This window comes from Hemiscyllium ocellatum, chromosome 35 (assembly GCF_020745735.1).
Source record: "Hemiscyllium ocellatum isolate sHemOce1 chromosome 35, sHemOce1.pat.X.cur, whole genome shotgun sequence".
Taxonomy (NCBI): Eukaryota; Metazoa; Chordata; class Chondrichthyes; order Orectolobiformes; family Hemiscylliidae; genus Hemiscyllium; species Hemiscyllium ocellatum.
The window spans coordinates 45,875,302-45,900,369 of record NC_083435.1 but is presented as its reverse complement, the minus strand read 5'-3'; the positions used below and the strand labels follow the sequence as shown (position 1 = coordinate 45,900,369).

At 45.3% G+C, this 25,068-nt stretch overlaps 1 protein-coding gene across 1 annotated transcript in view; it reads left to right on the top strand.

Moving 5' to 3' along the window:
• Positions 1-25,068, top strand: part of LOC132832856 (antigen peptide transporter 2-like) — a 48,222-nt gene that overhangs the window by 9,466 nt on the left and 13,688 nt on the right. The window contains exons 3-7 of the mRNA XM_060851043.1: positions 5,076-5,206; positions 5,737-5,942; positions 13,844-14,041; positions 14,342-14,470; positions 19,706-19,894. Coding sequence (XP_060707026.1) covers positions 5,076-5,206; positions 5,737-5,942; positions 13,844-14,041; positions 14,342-14,470; positions 19,706-19,894 — 853 coding nt within the window. The remainder of the gene's footprint in view (positions 1-5,075; positions 5,207-5,736; positions 5,943-13,843; positions 14,042-14,341; positions 14,471-19,705; positions 19,895-25,068) is intronic.

Genomic DNA, 25,068 nt, shown 5'->3' with positions numbered 1-25,068 from the left:
CCTTTGGCAATGATCTTTGCATCCTCATTGTCCACTGGAGTAGTACCAGATGATTGGAGGGTGGCAGATGTTATTCCCTTGTTCAAGAAAGGGAATAGAAATGCACGTTCCAGGGTTCAAATGTTTTAGTAGGATCAGACATGGGGGTAAAAAAGGGGGAGGCGTGGCATTACTTGTCAAAGACAGTATCACAGCAGTGGAATGGACGATGGAAGAGGACTTGCCATTTGAGGTAGTTTGGGCTGAGGTTAGAAATAGGAAAAGTGAGGTCACCCTGTTAGGTGTTTTCTACAGGCCTCCTAATAGTCCTAGAGAAGTAGAGGATAATATTGCGAGGATGATTCAGGAAAAGAGTGAAGGTAGCAGGGTGGTTGTTATGGGGGACTTTAACTTCCCAGATATTGACTGGGAGAGCTATAGCTCGAGTTCATTAGATGGGTCGGTGTTTGTGCAATGTGTGCAGGAGGGTTTCCTGACACAATATGTCAACAGGCCTACAAGAGGGGAGGCTATATTGGATTTGGTTCTAGGTAACGAACCAGGCCAGGTGTTAGACTTGGAGGTAGGTGAGCACTTCGGGGACAGTGACCACAACTCGGTGACTTTTACTTTAGTGATGGAGAGGGATAATCGTGCGCCACAGGGCAAGAGCTATAGCTGGGGGCAGGGAAATTATGATGCAGTGAGGCATGACTTAGGATGTGTGGATTGGAAAAACAGGCTTCAAGAGAAGAACACTAATGAGATGTGGGGATTGTTCAAGGAGCAGCTACTGCGTGTCCTCGATAGGTATGTACCAGTCAGGCATGGTGTAAAGGGCCTTGTGAGGCAGCCGTGGTTTAGTAAGGAATTGGAGTCCCTTGTGAAAGGGAAGAAGGCGGCATATGTAAAGATGAGGCGTGAAGGTTCAGTAGGGGCGATTGAGAGTTATAAGGTAGCCAGGAAGGAGCTAAAGAGGGAGCTAAGAGAAGCGAGAAGGGGACATGAAAAGTCTTTAGCTGATAGGATTAGGGAAAACCCAAAGGCTTTCTATAGGTATGTCAAGAATAAAAGGATGACTAGAGTAGGTATCGGTCCAGTCAAGGATAGTAGTGGGAAGTTGTGTGTGGAGGCGGAGGAGATTGGAGAGACATTAAATCAGTACTTTTCATCAGTATTCACTCAGGAACAGGACACTGTTGCTGATGTGAATATGGAATCACAAATAATTAGAATGGATGCCCTGGAAATATGCAGGGAAGAGGTTTTGGGAATATTGGAAAGGATGAATATAGATAAGTCTCCTGGGCCTGATGGCATTTACCCCAGGATCCTATGGGAAGCTAGGGAGGAGATAGCAGAGCCATTGGCCTGGATTTTTATGTCGTCATTGTCAACGGGAATAGTACCAGAGGACTGGAGGATAGCGAATGTGGTCCCATTGTTCAAGAAAGGGAGTAGGGATAGCCCTAGTAACTATAGGCCAGTGAGTCTGACTTCAGTGGTGGGCAAAGTCTTAGAGAGAATGGTAAGGGATAAGATTTATGAACATCTGGGTAGGAATAACGTGATCAGGGATAGCCAGCATGGTTTTGTGAAGGGCAGGTCGTGCCTCACAAACCTTATTGAGTTCTTTGAGAAGGTGACTAAGGAAGTGGATGAGGGTAAAGCAGTAGATGTTGTGTATATGGATTTTAGTAAGGCGTTCGATAAGGTTCCCCATGGTAGGCTAATGCTAAAACTTCGGAGGTATGGCATTGAGGATACATTAGAGGTTTGGATTAGGAATTGGCTGGCTGGAAGGAGACAGAGGGTAGTAGTTGATGGATTATGTTCATCTTGGAGCGCAGTTACTAGCGGTGTACCACAAGGATCTGTTTTGGGACCATTGCTTTTTGTTATCTTTATAAATGATCTAGAGGAAGGACTTGAAAGCTGGGTAAGCAAGTTTGCGGATGACACAAAAGTCGGTGGAGTTGTGGATAGTGAGGAAGGAAGTGGTAGGTTACAGCGGGATATAGATAAGTTGCAGAGCTGGGCGGAAATGTGGCAAATGGAATTCAATGTAGCTAAGTGCGAAGTCGTTCACTTTGGTAGGAATAACAAGATGATGGATTACTGGGCTAATGGTAGGCTACTTGGTAGTGTGGATGAGCAGAGGGATCTTGGTGTCTATGTACACAGATCTCTGAAAGTTGCCACCCAGGTAAATAGTGCTGTGAGGAAGGCATATGGTGTACTGGGCTTTATTGGCAGAGGAATTGAGTTCCGGAGTCCTGAGGTCATGTTGCAGTTGTATAAGACTCTGGTGAGGCCTCATCTGGAGTATTGTGTGCAGTTTTGGTCGCCATACTATAGGAAGGATGTGGAAGCTTTAGAATGAGTGCAGAGGAGGTTTACCAGGATGTTGCCTGGAATGGTAGGAAAATCTTATGAGGAAAGGCTGAGGCACTTGGGGCTGTTCTCATTGGAGAAGAGAAGGTTTAGGGGAGATCTGATAGAAGTGTATAAGATGATTAGGGGTTTAGATAGGGTAGATACTAAGAACCTTTTACCGCTAATGGAGTCAGGTGTTACTAGGGGACATAGCTTTAAATTAAGGGGTGGTAGGTATAGGACAGATGTTAGGGGTAGATTCTTCACACAGCGGGTTGTGAGTTCATGGAATGCCCTGCCCGTATCAGTGGTGAACTCTCCTTCTTTATGGTCATTTAAGCGGGCATTGGATAGGCATTTGGAAGTTATTGGGCTAGTATAGGTTAGGTAGGATTCGGTCGGCGCAACATCGAGGGCCGAAGGGCCTGTACTGCGCTGTATCCTTCTATGTTCTATGTTCTAAATAATCCTGAAAATTAGAGACCAGTCAGTCTTACATCAGTGGTGGACAAAGTATGAGAGAGCATTCAGAGAGACAGGATTTATGATTATTTGTAAAAGCATAGCTTGATTACAGATGGTCGGCATGGTTTTGTAGGGGGTAGGTCATGCCTCACAAGTCTTGTTGAATTTTTCGACAATGTGAGCAAACACATTGATGAAGATAGAGAGTGGATGTGTTGTGTATGGATTTTAGAAAGACGTTTGATAAGTTTCCCTATGGTAGGATCATTCAGAAAATAAGGAAACATGGGATATAGGGAAACCTGGCTGTCTGGATACAGAATAGATTGGCCCATAGAAGACAGAGGTTGGTGGTAAATGGAAAATACTCAACCTGGAGTTCGGTGACCAGTGATGTTCCACAGGGATCTGCTCTGGGAGCTCTGCTGTTTGTGATTTTTATGAGTGACTTGAATGAGGAAGTGGAAGGATGGCTTAGTAAGTTTGCTGATGGCCTGAAGGTTGGTGGAGTTGTGGATAGTGTGGAGAGCTGTTGTAGGTTGGAACGGGACATTAACAGGATGCAGGGCTGGGCTGAGAAGTGGCAGATGGAGTTCAACCTGGAAAAGTGTGAAGTGATTCATTTTGGAGGTTAGAATTTGAATGCAGATTACATGGTTAAAGGCAGGATTCTTGGTAGTGTAGAGGAACAGAGGGATCTTGAGGTTCATGTCCACAGATCCCACAACGTTGCCACCCAAGTTGACAGTTGTTAAGAAGGCATATGGTGTGTTGGCTTTCACAAGCAGTGAGATTGAGTTTAAGAGCCATGGGGTTATGCTGCAGCTCGATAGAGGTCTGGTGAGACCACACTTGGTCGCCTCATTATAAGAAAGATGTGGAAGCTTTAGCAAGGGTGCAGAGGAGATTTACCAGGATGCTGCCTGGTCTGAAGGGCATGAAGAATGGTTGAGGGAGTTCGGGTTTTTCTCATTGGAGCGAAGAAGGATGAGAGGTGACTTGACAGAGGTGTACAAGATGATGAGAGCCATCATGTGGAGGGGCCAGTGTTGAACTGGGGTGGACAAAGTTAAGAATCACACAACATCAGGTGATAGTCCAACAGGTTTATTTGGAGACATTAGCTTTCGGAGCGACAATCCTTCATCAGGTGGTTGTCCAACTAATGAAGGAGCAGCGCTCCAGAAGCTAGTGCTTCCAAATAAACGTTGTTGACTATAACCTGGTGGTGTGTAATTTTTAAAGCTGAGAGGCATAGATAGAGTGAATAGCCAGAGACTTTTTCCCAGGGCAGAAATGGCTATCATAAGGGTGCATAATTTGAAGGTTAGCTTAATTTGGAGGATGGTTTAGGGGAGATGTCAGAGGTAGGTTCTTTACACAGAGAGTGGTGGGTATGTGGAATGGACTGCCAGTAGTAGTTGTAAACTCAGGTACACTGGGAACATTTAAACGATTCTTGGATAGGCACAAATAGGTACAATGAAGGTCAGTCTAATCTTAAAGTATGATAAACGGCCAACATTATGTCAAGGCCCAAAGGGCCTGTACTGTGCTGTACTGTTCTATGTTCTGTATAAATGACTAATACCTGGACAGAGCCGTTTGCCTTTTGTGGAATTGTTGGAGAGACTGGATCCACTGGAATTGAGAGCAGTAAAAGATGACTTGATTGATGTGCATAAGGTTCTGAGGAGTCTTGACAAGGTATAAAGAGAGAGGATGTTTTCTCTTGTGGGAGAATCGAGAACAAGGGGGTCATTGTTCAAAAATGTGTCATTGTTCATTTAAAAATTAATTGAGGCAAAGTTTGAGGATTGTGAGCCTTTGTGGCTTTTGTTCTGAAGAGTTGGGGAAAACAGATTTGTAGAGTCATATGGCGTGAAAGCACACCCTTCGGACCAGATTTCCTACCACCAACTGGTCCCATTTCCATGAGTATATTTGAGGCAGAAATGGATAACTGAAGCAAGGGGTGAAAGGTTAATGGAAGTAAGGTGCGATTGTGGGCTTGAAGCTAGAATCATATCAGTCATGATCTCATTGAAAGACGGGGCAGGCTGGAGGGGCTGAATGGCCTGCTGCTGCTTCATATTTAACAGCTGTTCCTGTGTTCAGATGGGAACCTCTAATACAGCAATTCCACAGCTCCCACACAGAGAGAGGGAGAGGGAGGGAGTGCAGAGTCCAGCGCACACACTCCCACCCCATTAACTTCCAGCCCTTTCTAACTGAAGGAATTGTTCCTTTTCCAGCTCCATTTCAGCCGGTCTCCGGGGAGGCCTCTTCATGTTCACAATGTACAGACTGAACAAACGGGTGCGAAAACTGCTCTTCTCATCCCTGGTACAGCAGGAAATCGGCTTCTTTGAAATAACTCGGTCTGGTAAGGACAGCACCAAACAGCTGTATTTCCAGCTGCTGTTTAACCATCACTGTTGGAAAACACACACAGACGGTCACGGCAACTTCTTGCAGTAGTGTCAAAAAATGACTGTTCGAGTGAACGGACTGTAATATTGAATTAGCATTATTGTCGCTCGACTGACATGAGTACAGTGAAAGGTTTGCAAGTCCCCACTTGACTCCAGTCCGCGCTGGGCCTTGACTCCAGTCCGCGCTGGGCCTTGATTCCAGACCATGCCAAGCTTCACCTTGAGGCTGGGAGAATGCCCTGGAATCATTGCGAGGCCACAAGTCCATGCTGTGGCCACACTGGGCTGACAGCTCACCACAGCGGTCTGCTGAGAGATCGCCATGCCGGGCCGGTACAACTGTTTACAACGAACGCACTGTCACATGACTGTAATGAATTGGCTCTAGATGATGGTCAGTATTGCTTCTATTTTGCTGTTGTATTGTGATAACTGTCCTTATTTAATAGACATTAGTTTGTCTGTTCTGTTTATTCCACAGGTGATATCACCTCACGCCTCTCCACTGACACTACCCTCATGAGTCGCTCCATTGCAGCCAATGTGAATATCTTCCTGCGAAGCTTGGTGACAACAGTTGGGGTCCTCTTCTTCATGGTCTCCCTCTCCTGGCAGCTCACCTTGCTGATATTTATAGATTCTCCTCTCATCATAGTCCTTCAGAAGCTGTATAGTAAGTATCACATGGTGAGTACGCAGCCAGCAATACAACACACTGTAGTGAACCACCACTTTGTTATTAACAACATGGAGAGACATTGTAAACCAAAGGGTACTGTTCTAAAGGGAGTAAGGAGGGGGGACACCTAGATGTACATCTGTGTAAGGCATTAAATGTGGCAGGACAGGCAGAGAGAGCTGTTAATAAAACATACAGTACTTCAGGCTTCATTCATAAAGGCACAGAGTACAACAGCAGGATGTTAATGATGAACTTATACAAGATACTGATTAGGCCAAAGCTGGAGTGGTCTGTACAAATTTAGACACCACAAAGGAGAAAGATTTGAACATATTGGCGAGAGTCCAGAAGACAATGTTCCAGGAATGAGACCCTTCAATTCTGGGGCTAGGTCGAAGCAGTTGGAACTGATCACCTTGGAGAGAAGGCGGCTGAGAGGAGATTTGATAGACATTACCAAAATCACGAGGGAGCTGGATCGAGCAGATACCGAGAATCAATTCCACTCATCAACAGACCAAGAACCAGAGGGCATAGTTTTAATGTGATTTGCAAATGACATAAATGTGAGGCAAGAGAAAACATTTTCAAGTAGTGAGAGGTTAGGGTCTGGAATGTCCAGCCTGGAAATGTGGGGAGGTAGGTTTAATTGAGGCATTCAGGAGGGCATTGGAGGGGTATTTAGGTAGAGACAACATGCCTGTTACAGAGAAAAGGCGGGAGATTGGCACTATGTCAAAACGCTCCAAGTGCCAGTGTAGATCTGATGGACTGAATGATCTCTACCTGGACTGTAAACATTTTGTGATTCTCATTACACTCTCCTCCCACGGAGATTCAGATATAATGTTTAAATCTTAATAAATTGTCTCCACTTTCTTTCAGTATCTGGAGCTTAAGTTCTCAGTGCTCCCTTTTAACAGTTTTTAAACCGTGTTGTGCATATTTTGTTGGTGAAAATGTATCACCGCATGTTTTATTCCACTGCGTTTCATCTGAAATGTCTCTGTTGATTTTGTTACGAGTGTACATGTCAGTATAAGGGTGAGGAAATTCATTATCCCCTCCAGTGTGCAAGAGTGAGAAAGTCCCCCTCGATCCCGAGGGAGTGCCTCCGAAGGGAGAAGTGTGTCCGACCCTGACATCACTGATAGTTCCCTGCAGGTACCAAACACTGTCTTCATGACTGTCCATTTGGATATTCTGTCCCTGAGTCCAGACTGAGCTACAGTGATCTCTGCCAGCTTGCTACTCGTGCTGCCTTGCTCTATTCAACGCCAATGACTTTGACTTCATTCCCAGGGTGGCAAATCCATATTTACAGCAATCCATTGGAACTCTTCCAGGGAACACATGACACATTCAGAGGATGGTTAATCTTTGGAATTCACTTTCCCAGAGGTCTGGGGAGGAGTGAGTACGTAGGCAGGTAGGGTAGATTTCGAAATCTGAAACATACTGAATATTATCGGGGGCTAGTGTAGCAAAGTGGTGTCAAAGTAGAAGGCCAAGCATGTTGAATGGTACAGCAGGCATGAGGGCTGAATGGCCTACTCTGCTTCTACTTTCTATGTTTCCATAAACAGATCATTTAGTCCAGCAGATCTATTTTGGTACTTACGTTCCACACATACTTCCTGTCACCCCTATGTCCTGTGAAATATGACCCTGTCAATGATTTCGATGTGGGGAGTCGAAGTAAAGCTTCCACCTTTGAAGTTGACACAAAGCGAAGTGGAAGTGTGAGTTATAAGGAGGCTTCAAGGATACTTCAAAGAGTTTTGGAGAGGCTGGGCGAGTGGGCCAAATAATGGCTGATGGAACACTGTAGAAATCCATGTGAGGTTTTCCACTGTGGGAATTGTAAGGAGTATGCTCGAATGGTGAGAGGCTGGGACATGTTGACTTTCAAAGGGACTTGGGTGGGTGTCATTGTTCACGAGACACTGAACAATGAGACACACCCAATTCCCTTTGATATTAACTGAAAGTTAATGAGAAGCTGCAGCAAACAATTCAGAAGGCATGTAGGATGGTCCCCTTTACTGATGAGCCATTCCTGATGAAGGGCTCTGGCCCGAAACGTCGAATTTCCTGTTCCTTGGATGCTGCCTAACCTGCTGTGCTTTAACCAGCAACACATTTTCAGCTCTGATCTCCAGCATCTGTAGACCTCACTTTTTACCTTTACAGTCAGGGATTTAGTTACAGGAAAAAAGATATCTCCGTGTAATCATCGAGAGCCTTGGTGAGACCAGATCTCGAATACTGTGTGCAGTTTTGCTCTCCTTTCTGAAGGAAGGAGATACAGGTGACAGAGAGAGTTTAACAAACGTTCACCAGACTGGTTGTCTGCTGAAGTCTACTTGGTCAGGGTCTTTACTCTCTCAAATTCAGAATGTGCAAGGCAGTAGCACTGATGTAACTCAACCATGATCATATTGAATGGAGGAGTAGCTTTGATGGGCTCAGTGGTCCCTCCTGCTCCTTTTCTGTGTATCCTTGTATCCAACTGTGGTAGTCTCCCTTCAAGTCCATCAAACATCCCCCTAAGAGCAACTTGGGCTGAACTAATTCTACATTCTGACCAGCGAAACTAAATTAATGATGATCTCGTATTTATCAGCCCTTGTTCTGGTCTCAAGGGAAAACATCTTCACGATATTCATTCTTAGAGATGGTCAGACAGGGAGAAGGTCTCTATCTGATCGTCTCTACCCCGTTTCTTTGTTGAGTAAAGAGCCCCATTCTCATCAGGTGTTAACATTTTAGTCCTGGTACTGACCTGGTCAATCTTTTTTGAACCCTTTCCAGTGCCTCTGAATCCTCTTCTATGTCACAGAGACTGGAATTGTTCAGAGTATTCCATGCTTAGTATAACTAAGGAAGACTGCATTCAAATTTGACAAAATATTTTTCAAATTCTTCCCTCTAAAAAAAGAGTCTGGTACTTAATTACTTTTCCCACCTTCTCATGGCCTTTTGAATCATAGACCGTGTGTGGGGGGGAAAAAGAGGCCATTCTGCCCATAATGTTGTTGTGGTTCTGCTCGCCGAGCTGGAAGTTTTTGCTGCAAACGTTTCGTTCCCTGGCTAGGGAACATCATCAGTGCTGTTGGAGCCTCGTGTGAAGTGCTGCTTTGATGTTTCTTCCGGTATTTATATTGGTTTGTTCTTGCCGCTTCCGGGTGTCAGTTTCAGCTGCAGTGATTTGTATGTGGGGTCCAGGTCGATGTGTCTGTTGATGGATGTTCTTGCCATTTCCGGGTGTCAGTTTCAGCTGTAGTGGTTTGTATATGGTGTCCAGGTCAATGTGTCTGTTGATGGAGTTTGGGGATGAATGCCATGCTTCTAGGAATTCTCTGGCTGTTCTCTGTCTGGCTTGTCCTATGATAGTGGTGTTTTCCCAGTCAAATTCATGTTGCTGGTTGTCTGAGTGTATGGCTACTAGAGATAGCTGGTCGTGTCGTTTTGTGGCTAGCTGATGTTCATGGATGCGGATTGTTAGCTGTCTTCCTGTTTGTCCTATATAGTGTTTTGTGCAGTCCTTGCATGGTATTTTGTAAACTACGTTAGTTTGGCTCATGCTGGGTATTGGGTCCTTTGTTCTAGTGAGTTGTTGTCTGAGCGTGGATGTTGGCTTGTGTGCTGTTATGAGTCCTAAGGGTCGCAGTAGTCTGGCTGTCAGTTCTGAGACGCTCCTGACGTATGGTAGAGTGGCTAGTCCTTTTGGTTGTGGCATGTCCTCGTTCCGTGGTCTATCTCTTAGGCATCTGGTGATGAAGTTGCGTGGCTATCCGTTTTTGGCGAATACCTTGTATAGATGTTCCTCTTCCTCTTTTCGCAGTTCTGGTGTACTGCAGTGTGTTGTGGCCCTTTTGAATAGTGTCCTGATGCAGCTTCGTTTGTGTGTGTTGGGGTGATTACTTTCATAGTTTAAGACTTGGTCTGTGTGTGTTGGTTTCCTGTGTACCCTTGTGGTGAATCCTCCGTTGGGTGTTCTCTCTACTAACACGTCTAGGAATGGGAGTTGGCTATCCTTTTCCTCTTCTCGTGTGAATCGGATTCCTGTGAGTGTGGCGTTGATGATTCGGTGTGTTTTTTCTATATCTGTGTTTTTGATGATTACAAAGGTGTCATCAACATATCTGATCCAGAGTTTGGGTTGGATTTGTGGTATGGCTGTATGTTCTAACCTTTGCATAACTGCCTCTGCTATGAGTCCCGAGATTGGTGATCCCATGGGTGTTCCGTTGATTTGTTCGTATATCTGATTGTTGAATGTAAAGTGTGTGGTGAGGCACAGGTCCAGTAGTTTAAGTATGCCGTCTTTGTTGATAGGTTCGGCCTCCTGTGTTCTGTTATGTATGTCCAGTAGGTTGGCTATTGTTTCTCTGGCTAGGGTTTTGTCAATTGAAGTGAACAGTGCTGTCATGTCGAATGATACCATGGTTTCTTCTTTGTCTATGTGTGTATTCCTGATGACGTCCAAGAATTCCTGTGTTGATTGTATGGAGTGTTTGGATCCGCTGACTAGGTGTTTCAGTTTTTGTTGTAGTTCTTTGGCCAGTTTGTATGCTGGTGTCCCTGGTAGTGATACTATGGGTCTGAGTGGGATGTCTGGTTTGTGTACTTTGGGTAGTCCATAGAATCTGGGGGTGTTGTCCAAAGTACACAAACCAGACATCCCACTCAGACCCATAGTATCACTACCAGGGACACCAGCATACAAACTGGCCAAAGAACTACAACAAAAACTGAAACACCTGGTCAGCGGATCCAAACACTCCATACAATCAACACAGGAATTCTTGGACGTCATCAGGAATACACACATAGACAAAGAAGAAACCATGGTATCATTCGACGTGACGGCACTGTTCACTTCAATTGACAAAACCCTAGCCAGAGAAACAATAGCCAACCTACTGGACATACAGAACAGAACACAGGAGGCCGAACCTATCAACAAAGACGGCATACTTAAACTACTGGACCTGTGCCTCACCACACACTTTACATTCAACAATCAGATATACGAACAAATCAACGGAACACCCATGGGATCACCAATCTCGGGACTCATAGCAGAGGCAGTTATGCAAAGGTTAGAACATACAGCCCTACCACAAATCCAACCCAAACTCTGGATCAGATATGTTGATGACACCTTTGTAATCATCAAAAACACAGATATAGAAAAAACACACCGAATCATCAACGCCACACTCACAGGAATCCGATTCACACGAGAAGAGGAAAAGGATAGCCAACTCCCATTCCTCGACGTGTTAGTAGAGAGAACACCCAACGGAGGATTCACCACAAGGGTACACAGGAAACTAACACACACAGACCAAGTCTTAAACTATGAAAGTAATCACCCCAACACACACAAACGAAGCTGCATCAGGACACTATTCAAAAGGGCCACAACACACTGCAGTACACCAGAACTGCGAAAAGAGGAAGAGGAACATCTATACAAGGTATTCGCCAAAAACGGATAGCCACGCAACTTTATCACCAGATGCCTAAGAGATAGACCATGGAACGAGGACATGCCACAACCAAAAGGACTAGCCACACTACCATACGTCAGGAGCGTCTCAGAACTGACAGCCAGACTACTGCGACCCTTAGGACTCATAACAGCACACAAGCCAACATCCACGCTCAGACAACAACTCACTAGAACAAAGGACCCAATACCCAGCATGAGCCAAACTAACGTAGTTTACAAAATACCATGCAAGGACTGCACAAAACACTATATAGGACAAACAGGAAGACAGCTAACAATCCGCATCCATGAACATCAGCTAGCCACAAAACGACACGACCAGCTATCTCTAGTAGCCATACACTCAGACAACCAGCAACATGAATTTGACTGGGAAAACACCACTATCATAGGACAAGCCAGACAGAGAACAGCCAGAGAATTCCTAGAAGCATGGCATTCATCCCCAAACTCCATCAACAGACACATTGACCTGGACACCATATACAAACCACTACAGCTGAAACTGACACCCGGAAACGGCAAGAACATCCATCAACAGACACATCGACCTGGACCCCACATACAAATCACTGCAGCTGAAACTGACACCCGGAAGCGGCAAGAACAAACCAATATAAATACCGGAAGAAACATCAAAGCAGTGCTTCACACGAGGCTCCAACAGCACTGATGATGTTCCCTAGCCAGGGAACGAAACGTTTGCAGCAAAAACTTCCAGCTCGGCGAGCAGAACCACAACAAGGATACCCGAGCTACAAATCTTCAATCAGATTTTGCCCATAATGTGAGCCCATAATAGGAGCAAGAGTAGATCACTCAGCTGCTCAGCTATTCAATAGGATCATGACTGATCTGGCATTTTTCACGTTCATTATCCTGCCCTTTCCCATGACCCTTGATTCCCTGACTGATCATGAATCTATCTCAGTCTGTCCTGTATACCAGGACAGGGTCTGAGTTATAGGGAGAGGTTGGACAAGCTAGGACTTTTTTCTTTAGAGTGTAGGAGTTTGAGTGGATATCTTACAGAGGTGTATAAGATCATGAGAGGCATGGATAGGGTGAATGCAATCTGTCTTTTTCCCAGAGTTGAGGAATCGAGGACTAGAGGTCATCAGTTTAAGGTTAGAGCGAAAAGAATAAAAGGCATATGGAATGAGCTGCCAGTGGAAGCGGGCACATTAACAACATTTAAAAGGCATTTGGACAAATAAAGGGAGAGTAAAGGGTGAGAGAGATACGGACCAAGTGAAGGGAAATGGGATTAGTGTGGGTGAGTATTTTGGTCAGCATGGACCAGTTTGGGCCAAATGGCCTGTCTCCGTGCTGTAGGACGCTATAACTCTGCCCCCACCGTTCTCTCTGCATGGAGTTCCAAACACACTCAACACTTTTAGAGAAGAAAAGTTTCCTCTTCTCAGTCTGAAATTGGTTCCTCTTTTCCCTCTGGTCATGAAGAGAAACGTCTCTCAGCATTTAATCTTTCAAGCCCATTAAGAATCATAGATATTTCAATGAGATCGCATCTCATTTTTCTAATCTCCAGTGAGCAGAACATAAGCCCATAGTGTGGATACAAGCCATTTGGCCCAACAAGTCCACGCCAACTCTCCGAAGAGCATCTTACCCAGACCCATTCCCCTACCCTGTCTGTAACTCTGCATTTCCCATGGCTAACACACCTTAACCTAAACATCTCTGGACACTATGGGCAATTTATCATGGCCAATTGCTACAATGTGGAGGCTGAACCTCTCTGTTAATTAAAACCAATCACCCAAAAAAGCTCACCTCGCTTCGTAATCTGTTGAAATGTAAGTGACAGAGAACTCCTAAATTCCACTGTTTTAAAGCAAGTATAACAATTTATTTTTCGAACTCTAATAGATTAGATTACTTACAGTGTGGAAACAGGCCCTTCGGCCCAACAAGTCCACACCGACCCGCCGAAGCGCAACCCACCCATACCCCTTACCTAACACTACGGGCAATTTAGCATGGCCAATTCACCTGACCCACACATTTTTTGACTGTGGGAGGAAACCGGAGCATCCGGAGGAAACCCACGCAGACACGGGGAGAATGTGCAAACTCCACACAGTCAGTTGCCTGAGTCGGGAATTGAACCCGGGTCTCAGGCGCTGTGAGGCAACAGTGCTAACCAATGTGCCACCGTGCCGCCCACGTGAACACTAAAGAAAAACTATTCACAAAATCCAAGCCCTCCCCCCACTTTTCTTAACTACTTGTATCACTCTGTACCCCAACCAAACCTTCCCACGTGATTTTGATGAAATTGTGATTTACGCAGGTATGAAGAATTGTCTGACTCCCGGGAGTGGGATTGTGACAGAGTGCTGTACTTTGTGTTACACACAGAACCTGGTCCAGGAGATACAGGATTCCATCGCCAAGTCAAACCAAGTGGCCGGAGAGATTGTTTCTGCGATCAGGACAGTCCGGAGTTTTGCCACCGAGAACGAGGAATCCGAATTGTTTGAGGAGAAGCTGCAGGCAACAAACCAACTCAAGAATAAACGGGATTTTGTTACAGCGGTGTATTTCCTGTTCCGTAGGGTAAGTGGACACAACAATCTGACCCTTCCCTCACTGTGTACACAGTGACTGCTGCAGACAGTCAGGGTGTGACTGAACAAGGTCAGTAAACTCAGGGAAAGCATATCGTTTCCAGTCCTGCACATAGACAGTGAGGTTCTTCCCTGTCTCTGTCTCTCACTGGAGTACAGAGGGATAGTGCCGTGTCTCTCACTTTTCTCTCTCTGGGTCGGGGGTGGGGGGGGGGGGGGGGGGGGTGGTATTATTGCATCTCTCACTCTGCCTGTGGTCTCATTCCTCCCCCTTGCTGTGTCCCTGCAGCACATACAACTGGTGATGCAGCTGATCATGTTGTACACTGGACAGTACCTGATCCGGAACGGGCAGATGAGCAGTGGGGATCTTGTCGCTTTCATCTTTTACCAGGGGGACTTCGGATCTTACGTCCGGGTAAGTGGGACCCTTTGAAGACTCTCAGTTCCCTGCTGGTCTGAGTTTGAGGGATGCAGAGTTCTCTGTACAGTTTATTTTTCTTTTACCTTCTCTCCAACTCCAACCATTTCAGCACGGCCAGCAATCCATAGCTAACCCATCCACTGATTACACACTCAGTGAACGGGAAGAAAGGGAATTTCACTGTGGTGGTATCTCAGCTCTTTCTAATCACATCACTTCAAGCTACCATTCCACCCATGGACATTCCTATCTGATCTCTCAATTCCTTGCCAGTCCCTGTACATTCCCACCCAATCTCTCCCTATTCCCATCCCTGTACATTTCCATCTAACCTCTCAATTCCTATCCAGTCCTTATATATTCCCAATTGAGTTCCCCACATTCTTATCCAATCCACCTATCGTCCATTCCAATCCCTTTACATTTGTACCTCAACCCCTTTCATTCCTGTCTAATACCTTTATTACATAAGAAGACCAGTACTGTGCACAGTAGAACATAGAACTGTACACACAGGAACAGCCCACCTATGCAGTCCATTTCCTTCGCTGTGCCTTTTCAGCCAGTTCCTGCGTATTCCACTCTTTGTACCCATCCAGGCAAGTCAGGAGTATTCCATCACACTCCTGACTTGTGGATGGTGGAATGCCTTTGGGGAGTCGGGAGATGAGTTACTCGCTGCAGGATTCCCCGCCTCTGATCTGCTCCTGTAACACTGGGTTTATGTGGTGAGTCCCATTGAGTTTCTGGTTGATGGTGACGCCTAAGATATTGATGGGGCAGAGTTCAGGGATAATAACAACATTGAATGTCAAGGGGTGATGGTTAGATTCTCCCTTTCTGGACATCTTCATTAACCCCAACTCGGTTGGCACAAGTCTTTGTGTGTGTTGTATGTTTTTTTTTCTCTTTTTTGTTAAATACATAAGTACAGAATTTAAATATCGTTAAAAGGAGACCAAAAGTTGAAGGTTTTCATCTTGCATTTGTCAAATGAAACAAAGAGACACCGGTTTATGTAGCACAAGAGGAGGGTGCTGATTGGTTATCCATCCCTTACCTGGAGATGCAGTAAGAGCAGTTAACTGTCACTCTTCATTCTCAGGCGAGGCAAGTGGATTCTGATTGGTCAGGTTGTTCCCTTGGGAATGCAGCATGTATGGCTGTCTCCATAGCCCCTTTTCTTTTGGAAAAAAATGTTCAGTGCATGTACAAGTTCATTTTGCCCACAGAATCAGTGCCCGAAGTGTTTGTTATTATGCTCGGGGCCGGAAGTGGTGGACAGAGGCTCCTTTTGTGAGGTTTCACGGCGAGTGGTGATTTGTTTAAGGTGCCAGTTATCATGCAGGACCATTTACACATCTCCCATCCCAGCAGTAACATCACATAGTAAGCAAATAGCTCGAGCCTTATTCATGTAATTGCCAATAAGACCTTGTAATGTGGGACTGGAGGAATCCAGTGTGATATTGACCAGAGCTCAATAAGAATTACGGATCCATTCTCAGAATTCTCAACTAATATATTGAGGGAGGCGAGCTCATGGTAAAGGTGGGTGCAAGATGGAGATTATGAAGTTACCTGAAGGAGCTTTTCAGGCTGTGAACTGAAATATCTAAATGTTAGTGAGTTTTGAGAAGATTTGTAGCTCGGGTTGAGGTTCTGGATGTAGGTTTGCTCACTGAGCTGGAAGGTTCATTTTCAGCTCCCTATCTCAATGTGTCACCGACATATCGGAACTGTCCAAGGGCCAGAAGGTCAGTGATCTTTCTGTCAAAGAAGAGCTTCTTATGGAAAGCAGTGAAGATGTTAGCATGTGCTGGAGCTGGAGGGATCCCAGGAAATGCCATATCTCTGGGTTTACATGGTGTGTATACTAGTGCCTTTGCAACACACTCCCATGAGAAGCTTCTTTAAACTGAACTGGCAGCACAATTAAAGTTCTGCTTAATATGTGATAAATCTTTCTGCTGGAGTACCACAGGGATCAGTGCTTGGACCAGCTACTCACAAACATATATTCATGTTTGCTTTAGATGAGGAAACTCAATGTAATATCTCTGATTTGCAGATAAGAAAAAGCTGGGTGGGAAGGTGAGCTGTGAGGAGGGTACAGAGATGTTTCAGTGTGATTTGGACAAGTTGAGTGAGTAAACGAAGACATGGCAGATGAAGCATAACGTAAGACCATAAGACCATAAGACATAGGAGTGGAAGTGAGGCCATTCAGCCCATCAAGTCCACTCCGCCATTCAATCATGGCTGATGGGCATTTCAACTCCACTTACCCGCATTCTCCCCATAGCCCTTAATTCCTTGTGACATCAAGAATTTATCAATCTCTGCCTTGAAGACATTTAGCGTCCCGGCCTCCACTGCACTTTGCGGCAATGAGTTCCACAGGCCCACCACTCTCTGGCTGAAGAAATGTCTCTGCATTTCTGTTCTGAATTGACCCCCTCTAATTCTCAGGCTGTGTCCACGGGTCCTAGTCTCCTCGCCTAACGGAAACAATTTCCTAACGTCCACCCTTTCCAAGCCATGTATTATCTTGTAAGTTTCTATTAAATCTCCCCTTAATCTTCTAAACTCCAATGAATACAATCCCAGGATCCTCAGCCGTTCCTCGTATGTTAGGCCTACCATTCCAGCTTGTGTGAATCTCCGCTGGACACGCTCCAGTGCCAGTATGTCCTTCCTGAGGTGTGGGGACCAAAACTGGACACAGTACTCCAAATGGGGCCTAACCAGACATTTATAAAATCTCAGTAGCACAACGGTGTTTTTATATTCCAACCCTCTTGAGATAAATGACAACATTGCAATCGCTTTCTTAATCATGGACTCAACCTGCATGTTTACCTTTAGAGAATCCTCGACTAGCACTCCCAGATCCCTTTGTACTTTGTGAATCCCTTTATGAATTTTCTCACCGTTTAGAAAGTAGTCTATGCTTTTATTCTTTTTTCCAAAGTGCAAGACCTCGCATTTGCTCACATTGAATTCCATCAGCCATGGAATTCATGGATAAGTATGAGGTTATCCACTTTAGTCGCAAGAATAGGAAGACATGTCATTGTGTGGACAGTGATAGATTCAGAAGGGGGAATGTGCAGTGAAACCTGGGTGGCCTTGTACACCAGTCACTGAAAGTAAACATGCAGCTGCAGAAGAAGGTGAACAGTATGTTGTCCTTCATACAAGAGGATCCGAGTGCAGGAGCAGGGATGTCTTGATGCAAATGTAGAGGGTCTTGGTGAGACTACGCCTGGAGTATTGTGAGCAGTTTTGGTATCCTTATCTGAAGTAGGATGTTCTGACCACGGTGGCAATGGAACAAAGGTTTTCCAGTTTGATTCTTGAGATGGCTGGATCATTGTATTAGGAGAAACTGGATTGGTTAGGACTATATGCACTGCAGTTTAGAAGATTAAGGGAGAGATCTCCTAGAAACCTACAACATTCTGACAGGACCAGACAGGGTAAAAGCAGGAGGGACGCTCTCAATGACCATGGATCCAGAGCCAAGATTCCTAGATGAAGGATACGGTGTCGGCCATTTTGGACTGAGATGAGGAGAAATGTCTTCACTCAGAGAGTGGGGAGCTTATGGAATTCTCTTCCACAGAAATTAGTTGAGGTCAAAATATTGAATGTTTCAAGGTACAGTTAGACATAGTTCTTCAGGCTAAAGTGATCAAATGGTATGTAGATAAAGTGGGTACTGAGTTGGATGATTAGCTGTGATTATATATTGAATGGGCCAGCAGGCTCAAAGGGCTGAATAGCATACTCCTGCTCGAATTTTGTATACTTCTAATTGAGTTCTCCACATACTTCGTGAAGGATTCACGTCCAATAAGACGACACAATAAATTCTGTATTGGAAGCAATAGCATGTACTTGTTCTCTCTTTTGACATTGCCAGCTTATTTACCAGCAAACCACTGCAAGACACAATGTCACTAACTCCTGGTGGAGTGATTGTAATAAGGTCAGCCAGGTAGACCTCATAGAATACAAATTCCCTGATTAGGGCTGTTAATCAGGTCCAATCATGGAGCCCTGGCTGACAGATAAGACTATGAGTGTTTCACTGTCTGATCACACAGCATTGCCCTTTGAGGTGAAGGGCACTGCTTGTCACTGGCCACTCGGGTGTTTCTTTTCTTCCAGGTGGTGGAAATTGAATAAAGATTCGTGCACCTTGTGTCTGTCTCTCACACACACACACACACACACAACATGGGCGAAAAAAAATTCAAAAACTGAGTAGGAGAGTTGATTGAAACTGGGATTTGAGGTTTGTCCTCACTTCCCTGTAAACGGTTGAACAGTAGGGTTTGGGGCCTGGCTTTGCTGATTCTCTCCATTGTAAAATTGCTGTTTCTTTGTATACAGCTGTTAACATTAACTGTTTTCTAAACTGTATTGTTTAATTAAAAAAAAAATAAGAATAGGAGTGACAGGCATCCTATTCACTCTGAGGGAGCTGGGTCACTGTCAGTAACAGGATACCAGCTACCAACTGGTCAGAAGATACCAGCTTCTGTGGAGTTATTTCACATGGTCATCTAGATGGGCTCAGTGGTTAGTAATGCTGCCTCACAGTGCCAGGGAACTGGGTTCATTTCCAGCCTCGAGCAACTGTCTGTGTGGAGTTTGCACATTCTCCCGGTTTCCTCCCACAATCCAAAGATGTGCTGGTCGGGTGAACTGGCCATGTGAAATTGCCTATAGTGTTCAGGGATGTGTAGGTTAGGTGCATTAATCAGGGGTAAATGTAGAATAATAGAGTAGAGGAATGGGTCTGGGTGGGTCACTCTTCAGAGGGTCGGTGTGGACTTGTTGGGCCAAATGGCCTGTTTCCACACTGTAGAGATTCTATGCTTCTATGCAGATGTACTACTGCTATAGGAGTAGGGTGGTCTGAGTCTGTAAGTGTTGAATTCATGAAATTAACAACTCAGTTTCAATGACTACACCCATATAGACCCTGCAGGCCCAGCTCTTATTAATATCCTTGTTGGTTACCACTAGATAAAGATCTCTGACAGAAAGACAACTAACCTCCTCTTTTAACTTCCAGCCTTAGTTTCAGGTCTCCTTTTCAGCCGTTGCTGTGTGTCTTGTGTGTTGTTGGTACATGTGCTGCTGTGTTTGGTCTGTCTTTGTGAGGACGAGCATGGACATTGCCAAGGTAAAGCTGTTCTCTGTCTATTTAAACAGACCCTGGTTCACACGTACTCGGAGATGACCCACTCAGTGGGAGCAGCCCAGAAAGTGTTTGAGTATATGGATCGGAAGTCCAGTGTTCCCACGGACGGGAAGCTGGTAAAGGAGACTCTGAAAGGACATGTAGAATTCCAGAATGTGTCCTTCTCTTACCCAACCAGACCTGACGTTCAGGCCCTAAAGGTAAGATTATGATAGATCCATATGCAGTATCCACTGAGTTCAGGCATTGTAATGTTACATTGGCTCCAAAGGGATTCTAGGTTAGGTAGTGAAGGTAATGTTGCAGTACATCTGAGATCTGAATCCGATACTAAAAACAATGTTCGAGTGGATATCAGTGAGATCAGGATTACAGAGCTGTTATGTGACAGGTACAGGCCATTCTCCCCATTATGCCTGCACTGATTCTGTTACTATCACCGATACATATGGTCATGTAATATTGGAGTGGATCTCAGTGAGATCTTCAATCAGGTACCGAAGGTTATGTTTCAGAGACATCCTAAATCAGAAACTGAACAGATTAAGACCAGAAGATGTAGGAGCTGAAATTCATTCAGTCTGTTGAGTCTGCTCTGCCATTCGTTGTGATCATGACCGAGCTAATAATTCACAACTCCATTTTCTCCCCCCCCACCCCCACCCATGCCCAATCTGTCTATCTCAGCCTTGAACATTTTTCATGACCCAGCCTCGACAGCCCTCTGCAGCAAAGAATTCAACAGATTCACTGCCCTCTTAGAAAGAAAATTCCTCCTCCTCTCTGAGTTGTGTGGTTTATAATTCTGCAATAATACTCTCAGCTCTTCAGTTCCCCTGCAAGGGGAAACAACCTCTTTTATATTACTGTATTCTGATCTCTTTGAAATAAAGACCAACATTGTCCTTTTATCCTCTGAACTTGGTTACTCATCCTTGATGCAAGAGGATACTCAAATCCCTCTGCGCTGCAGCTTTCTGCAGTTTTTCTCCAATTAAATACTATTCAGCTCCTCTATTTCTGCTAAAGAGCATGACCTCACATTTCCCCACATTGTGGCTTTCTCCAAGCTCCAGATTCTTTTGCAGTGGAAAGAAAGAGAGATAGGGCGGCACGGTGGCAGAGTGGTTAGCACTGCTGCCTCACAGCGCCAGGGACCTGGGTTCAATTCCCGCCTCAGGCGACTGACTGTGTGGAGTTTGCACATTCTCCCCGTGTCTGCGTGGGTTTCCTCCGGGTGCTCCGGTTTCCTCCCACAGTCCAAAGATGTGCGAGTCAGGTGAATTGGCCATGCTAAATTGCCCGTAGTGTTAGGTGAAGGGGTAAATGTAGGGGTATGGGTGGGTTGCGCTTCGGCGGGTCGGTGTGGACTTGTTGGGCCGAAGGGCCTGTTTCCACACTGAAAGTAATCTAATCTAATACACAGAACCTGCTCCTTCAGAGAGGGAGACCACTCACTCGCGTGCTCTCTCTCTCTCTCTCTGAAACATGCACACGCTGATTAGAATCGTAGAGACATACCACAGTACAGGTCCTTCAGCCCTCAATGTTGTGCTGGTCTTTTATCCTACTCTGAGATCAGACTAAACTCTATACCCTTCATTGTACTATCTTCCAAGTCCCTATCCATGAGTCGTTTAAATGTCCCTAATGTACCTGACTCTACTACCCCTCCTGTCAGTGCATTCCACGCACCCACCACTCTCTGTGTAAAGAACCGACCTCTGACATCTCCTCTAAACCTTCCTCCAATCACCTTCAAATTATGCCCCCCTCGTGATAGCCATTTCCACCCTGGGAATATGTCTCTGACTATCCACTCTATCTATGCCTCTCCACATCTTGTACACCTCCAACAAGTAACCGCTCATCCTTTTCCGTTCCACTGAGAAAAGCCCCATCTCCCTCAAACTTTCTGCATAAAACATGCCCTCCAGTCCAGGCACCATCCTGATAAATCTCCTCTGCACCCTCTCTAAAGCTTCCACATTTTTCCTATAATGAAGTGATCAGAGCTGAACACAATATATTCCAAGCGTGGTGTAATCAAGACTATATACAACTGCAGCATAACCTCACAGCTCTTAAACTCAATCTCCCTGCTAATTCGCCTCCTTATCAACCCTCTCAACTTGGGTGGCAACTTTGAGGGATCTATTGTGGGACTATCATATGTTGAAAGACTGGAGCGACTGGGCTAGTATACCGTTGAATTTAGAAGGCTGAGAGGGGATCTGATCGAGACGTATAAGATTATTAAAGGATTGGACACTTTGGAGGCAGGAAACATGTTTCCACTGATGGGTGAGTGCCGAACCAGAGGACACAGTTTAAAAATAAGGGGTAGGCCACTTAGAACAGAGTTGAGGAAAAACTTCTTCACCCAGAGAGCGGTGGGTGTATAGAAGGGCTTATGCCCGAAACGTCGAATCTCTTGTTCCTTGGATGCTTTCCTGACCTGCTGCGCTTTTCCAGCAACACATTTTCAGCTCTGATCTCCAGCATCTGCAAACCTCACTTTCTCCCCGTATGGAATGCTCTGCCCCAGAGGGCAGTGGAGGCCAAGTCTCTGAATAATTTCAAGAAAGAGTTGGAAAGAGCTCTTCAGGATAGTGGAATCGAGGGTTATGGGGATAAGGCAGGAACAGGATACTGATTGAGGATGATCATCCACAATCATCATGAATGATGATGCTGGCTCAAAGGGCAGAATGGCCTACCCCAGCACCTATTGTCTCTTGACATGATCCCAGAATCCCTCTGTTCCTACACACTTCAAGACTCCTGTCTTTAACCCTATATTCTGCATTCAAATGTTACCTTCCAAAGTGAATCACTTCACAGTTTTCCAGGTTGAACTTCAGCTGCCACTTCTCAGCCCAGTTCTGCATCCTGTCAATGTCCCTTTGCAACCTACAACCTCCACCAACCTTCATATCGTTGGCAAGCTTGCAAACCCACCCTTCCAGTTCCTCATCCAGGTCATTTATAAAAATCACAAAGAGCAGAGGTCCCAGAACCAATTCCTGCAGAACACCGCTGGTCACAGAGCTCCAGGCTGAATACTTTCCCACTACCACTACCCTCTGTCTTCCATGGGCCAGCTAATTCTGTATCCAGACAGACAGATTTCCCTGTTTCCCATGCCTCCTTCCTTTCTGCATGACCCTACCATGGAGAACCTTATCAAATGCCTTGCTAAAATCCATGTACACCACATCCACTGCTCAACCTTCATCAATGAGTTTTGTCACATCCTCAAAGAATTCAGTAAGGTTCGTGAGGCATGACCTGTCCCTCACAAAGCCATGCTGACTATCACTAATCAAACTATGGTTTTTCAAGTAATCATAAATCCTGTCTCTCACAATTATCTCCAATAATTTGCCCACCACAGGCTTAAGACTAACTGCTCTACAATTCCTAGGATTATCCTATTTCCTTTCTTCAACAAGGCAATAATGAAGACACAAAAATCATTGCCAAAGGTGCAGCAATCTCTTCCCTTGCTTCCTGTAGTTTCCGAGGGTATATCCCTTCTGGCCCTGTGAGTGTATCTATTCTTTGATTTTTCTAAATTTTCAGTACATCCTCCTTCCTAACATCAACCTGGTCCAGCATACCAGCCTGTTTCATGCTGTCCACGGAAACATCAAGGTCCCTCTCAGTAGTATTCATTAAGGACCTCCCCTACCTCCTCCGACTCCAGGTGCAATTCCCCTCCACTATCCCTGATCGGCCCTGCCCTCACTCTGGCTATCCTCTTGTTCCTCACGTATGTGTAGAACGCCTTAGAGTTTTCCTTAATCCGACCCACTAAAGCTCTTTCATGTCCCCTTCTTGCTCTCCTAAGTCCACTCTTCAGTTCCTTCCTGGTTGCCTTGTTACCCTCTAAAGCCCTGTCTGATCCTTGCCTCCTCAACCTGAAGTAAACTTCCTTCTTCCTCTTGACTAGGTGTTCCACATCTCTTGTTAACCAAGGTTCCTTCACTCTACCATCCTTTCCTTGCCTCAGTGGGGCAAACCTGTCCAGCAGGTGCTCCCTAAACAACCTCCACATTTCTGATGTGCATTTCCCTGAGAATGTCTAATCCCAATTTAGATGCCCCAGTTCCTGCTTAATAGCATTGTAATACCCCCTCCCCCAATTAAATACTTTCCCATACCCTCTGCTCCTGTCCCTCACCATGAGTACAGTAAAGGTCAGGGACTTGTGATCACTATTACCAAAATGCTCTCCCACTGAGACATCTGACACCCCACCTGGTTCATTGCCAAGCACCAAGTCCAGTATCCAATATGGTCCCCTTCCAGTCGGCCTATCTACATATTACGTTAGGAATTCTTCCTGGACACACCTGACAAAAACAGCTCCATCCAAACTATTTGCACTAAGGTGGTTCCAGTCAATATTTGGGAAGTTAAAGTCAGCCATGACAACAACCCTGTTACTTCTGCACCTTTACAAAATCTGCCTCCCAATCTGTTCCTCAGCGTCTCTGTTACTGTTGGGGGTTTGTAGAAAACTCCCAATAAAGTGACTGCTCCTTTCCTGTTTCTGACTTCCACTCAAACTGTCTCAGTAGACAAACCCTTTCTGTAGCTGTGATACTATCCCTGATTAACAATGCCACTCCCCCACCTCTTTCACCTCCTGCCCTATTCTTTTTGAAACATCTAAACCCTGGAACATCCATCAACCATTCCTGCCCCTGTGATAGCCAAGTCTCTGGAATGGCCACAATATCATAGTTCCAAGTACTGATCCATGCTCTGAGTTAGTCACCCTTATTCCCAATTCTTCTTGCATTAACATAGGCCCTCTTCAACCCATCGGGCTGACTGCACCTTTGCCCTTTCAGGTGCCTATCCCACCTCAGAGACTCTCTGTACGCTGTATCTTGCTGTTCAGTACCTACCTAAAGGGTGGCACGATGACTGAGTGGTTAGCACTGTTGCCTCAAAGTGCCAGGGACTGTCTGTGTGGAGTTTGTGCGTTCTCCCCATGTCTGCATGGGTTTGCTCCGGTTGCCTACCAGAGTCCCAAAGATGTGCAGGTTAGGTGAATTGGCCATGCTAAATTGCCAGGGATGTATACACGCACACCCCCCACTCCCCTCCCCCCGTCAAACTATTTTAAACCCTCCTGATGAGCTGTAGCAAACGTCTCACCCAGGATGTTCTCTCTTAGAGGCTCATATGTCTTGTCCATTTTTAAGGCCCGCACACATCCATCAAAAGTGCTCCATTTATTTCTTTCAAACTTGATGTAAGTCTGACCTGGTTACTACTTTATTTCTGGACTGCTGTCTATACTTGCCTGGTCCCAGTTCATAGAAATGTACAACAGGGAAACAGACTCTTCAGTCCAACA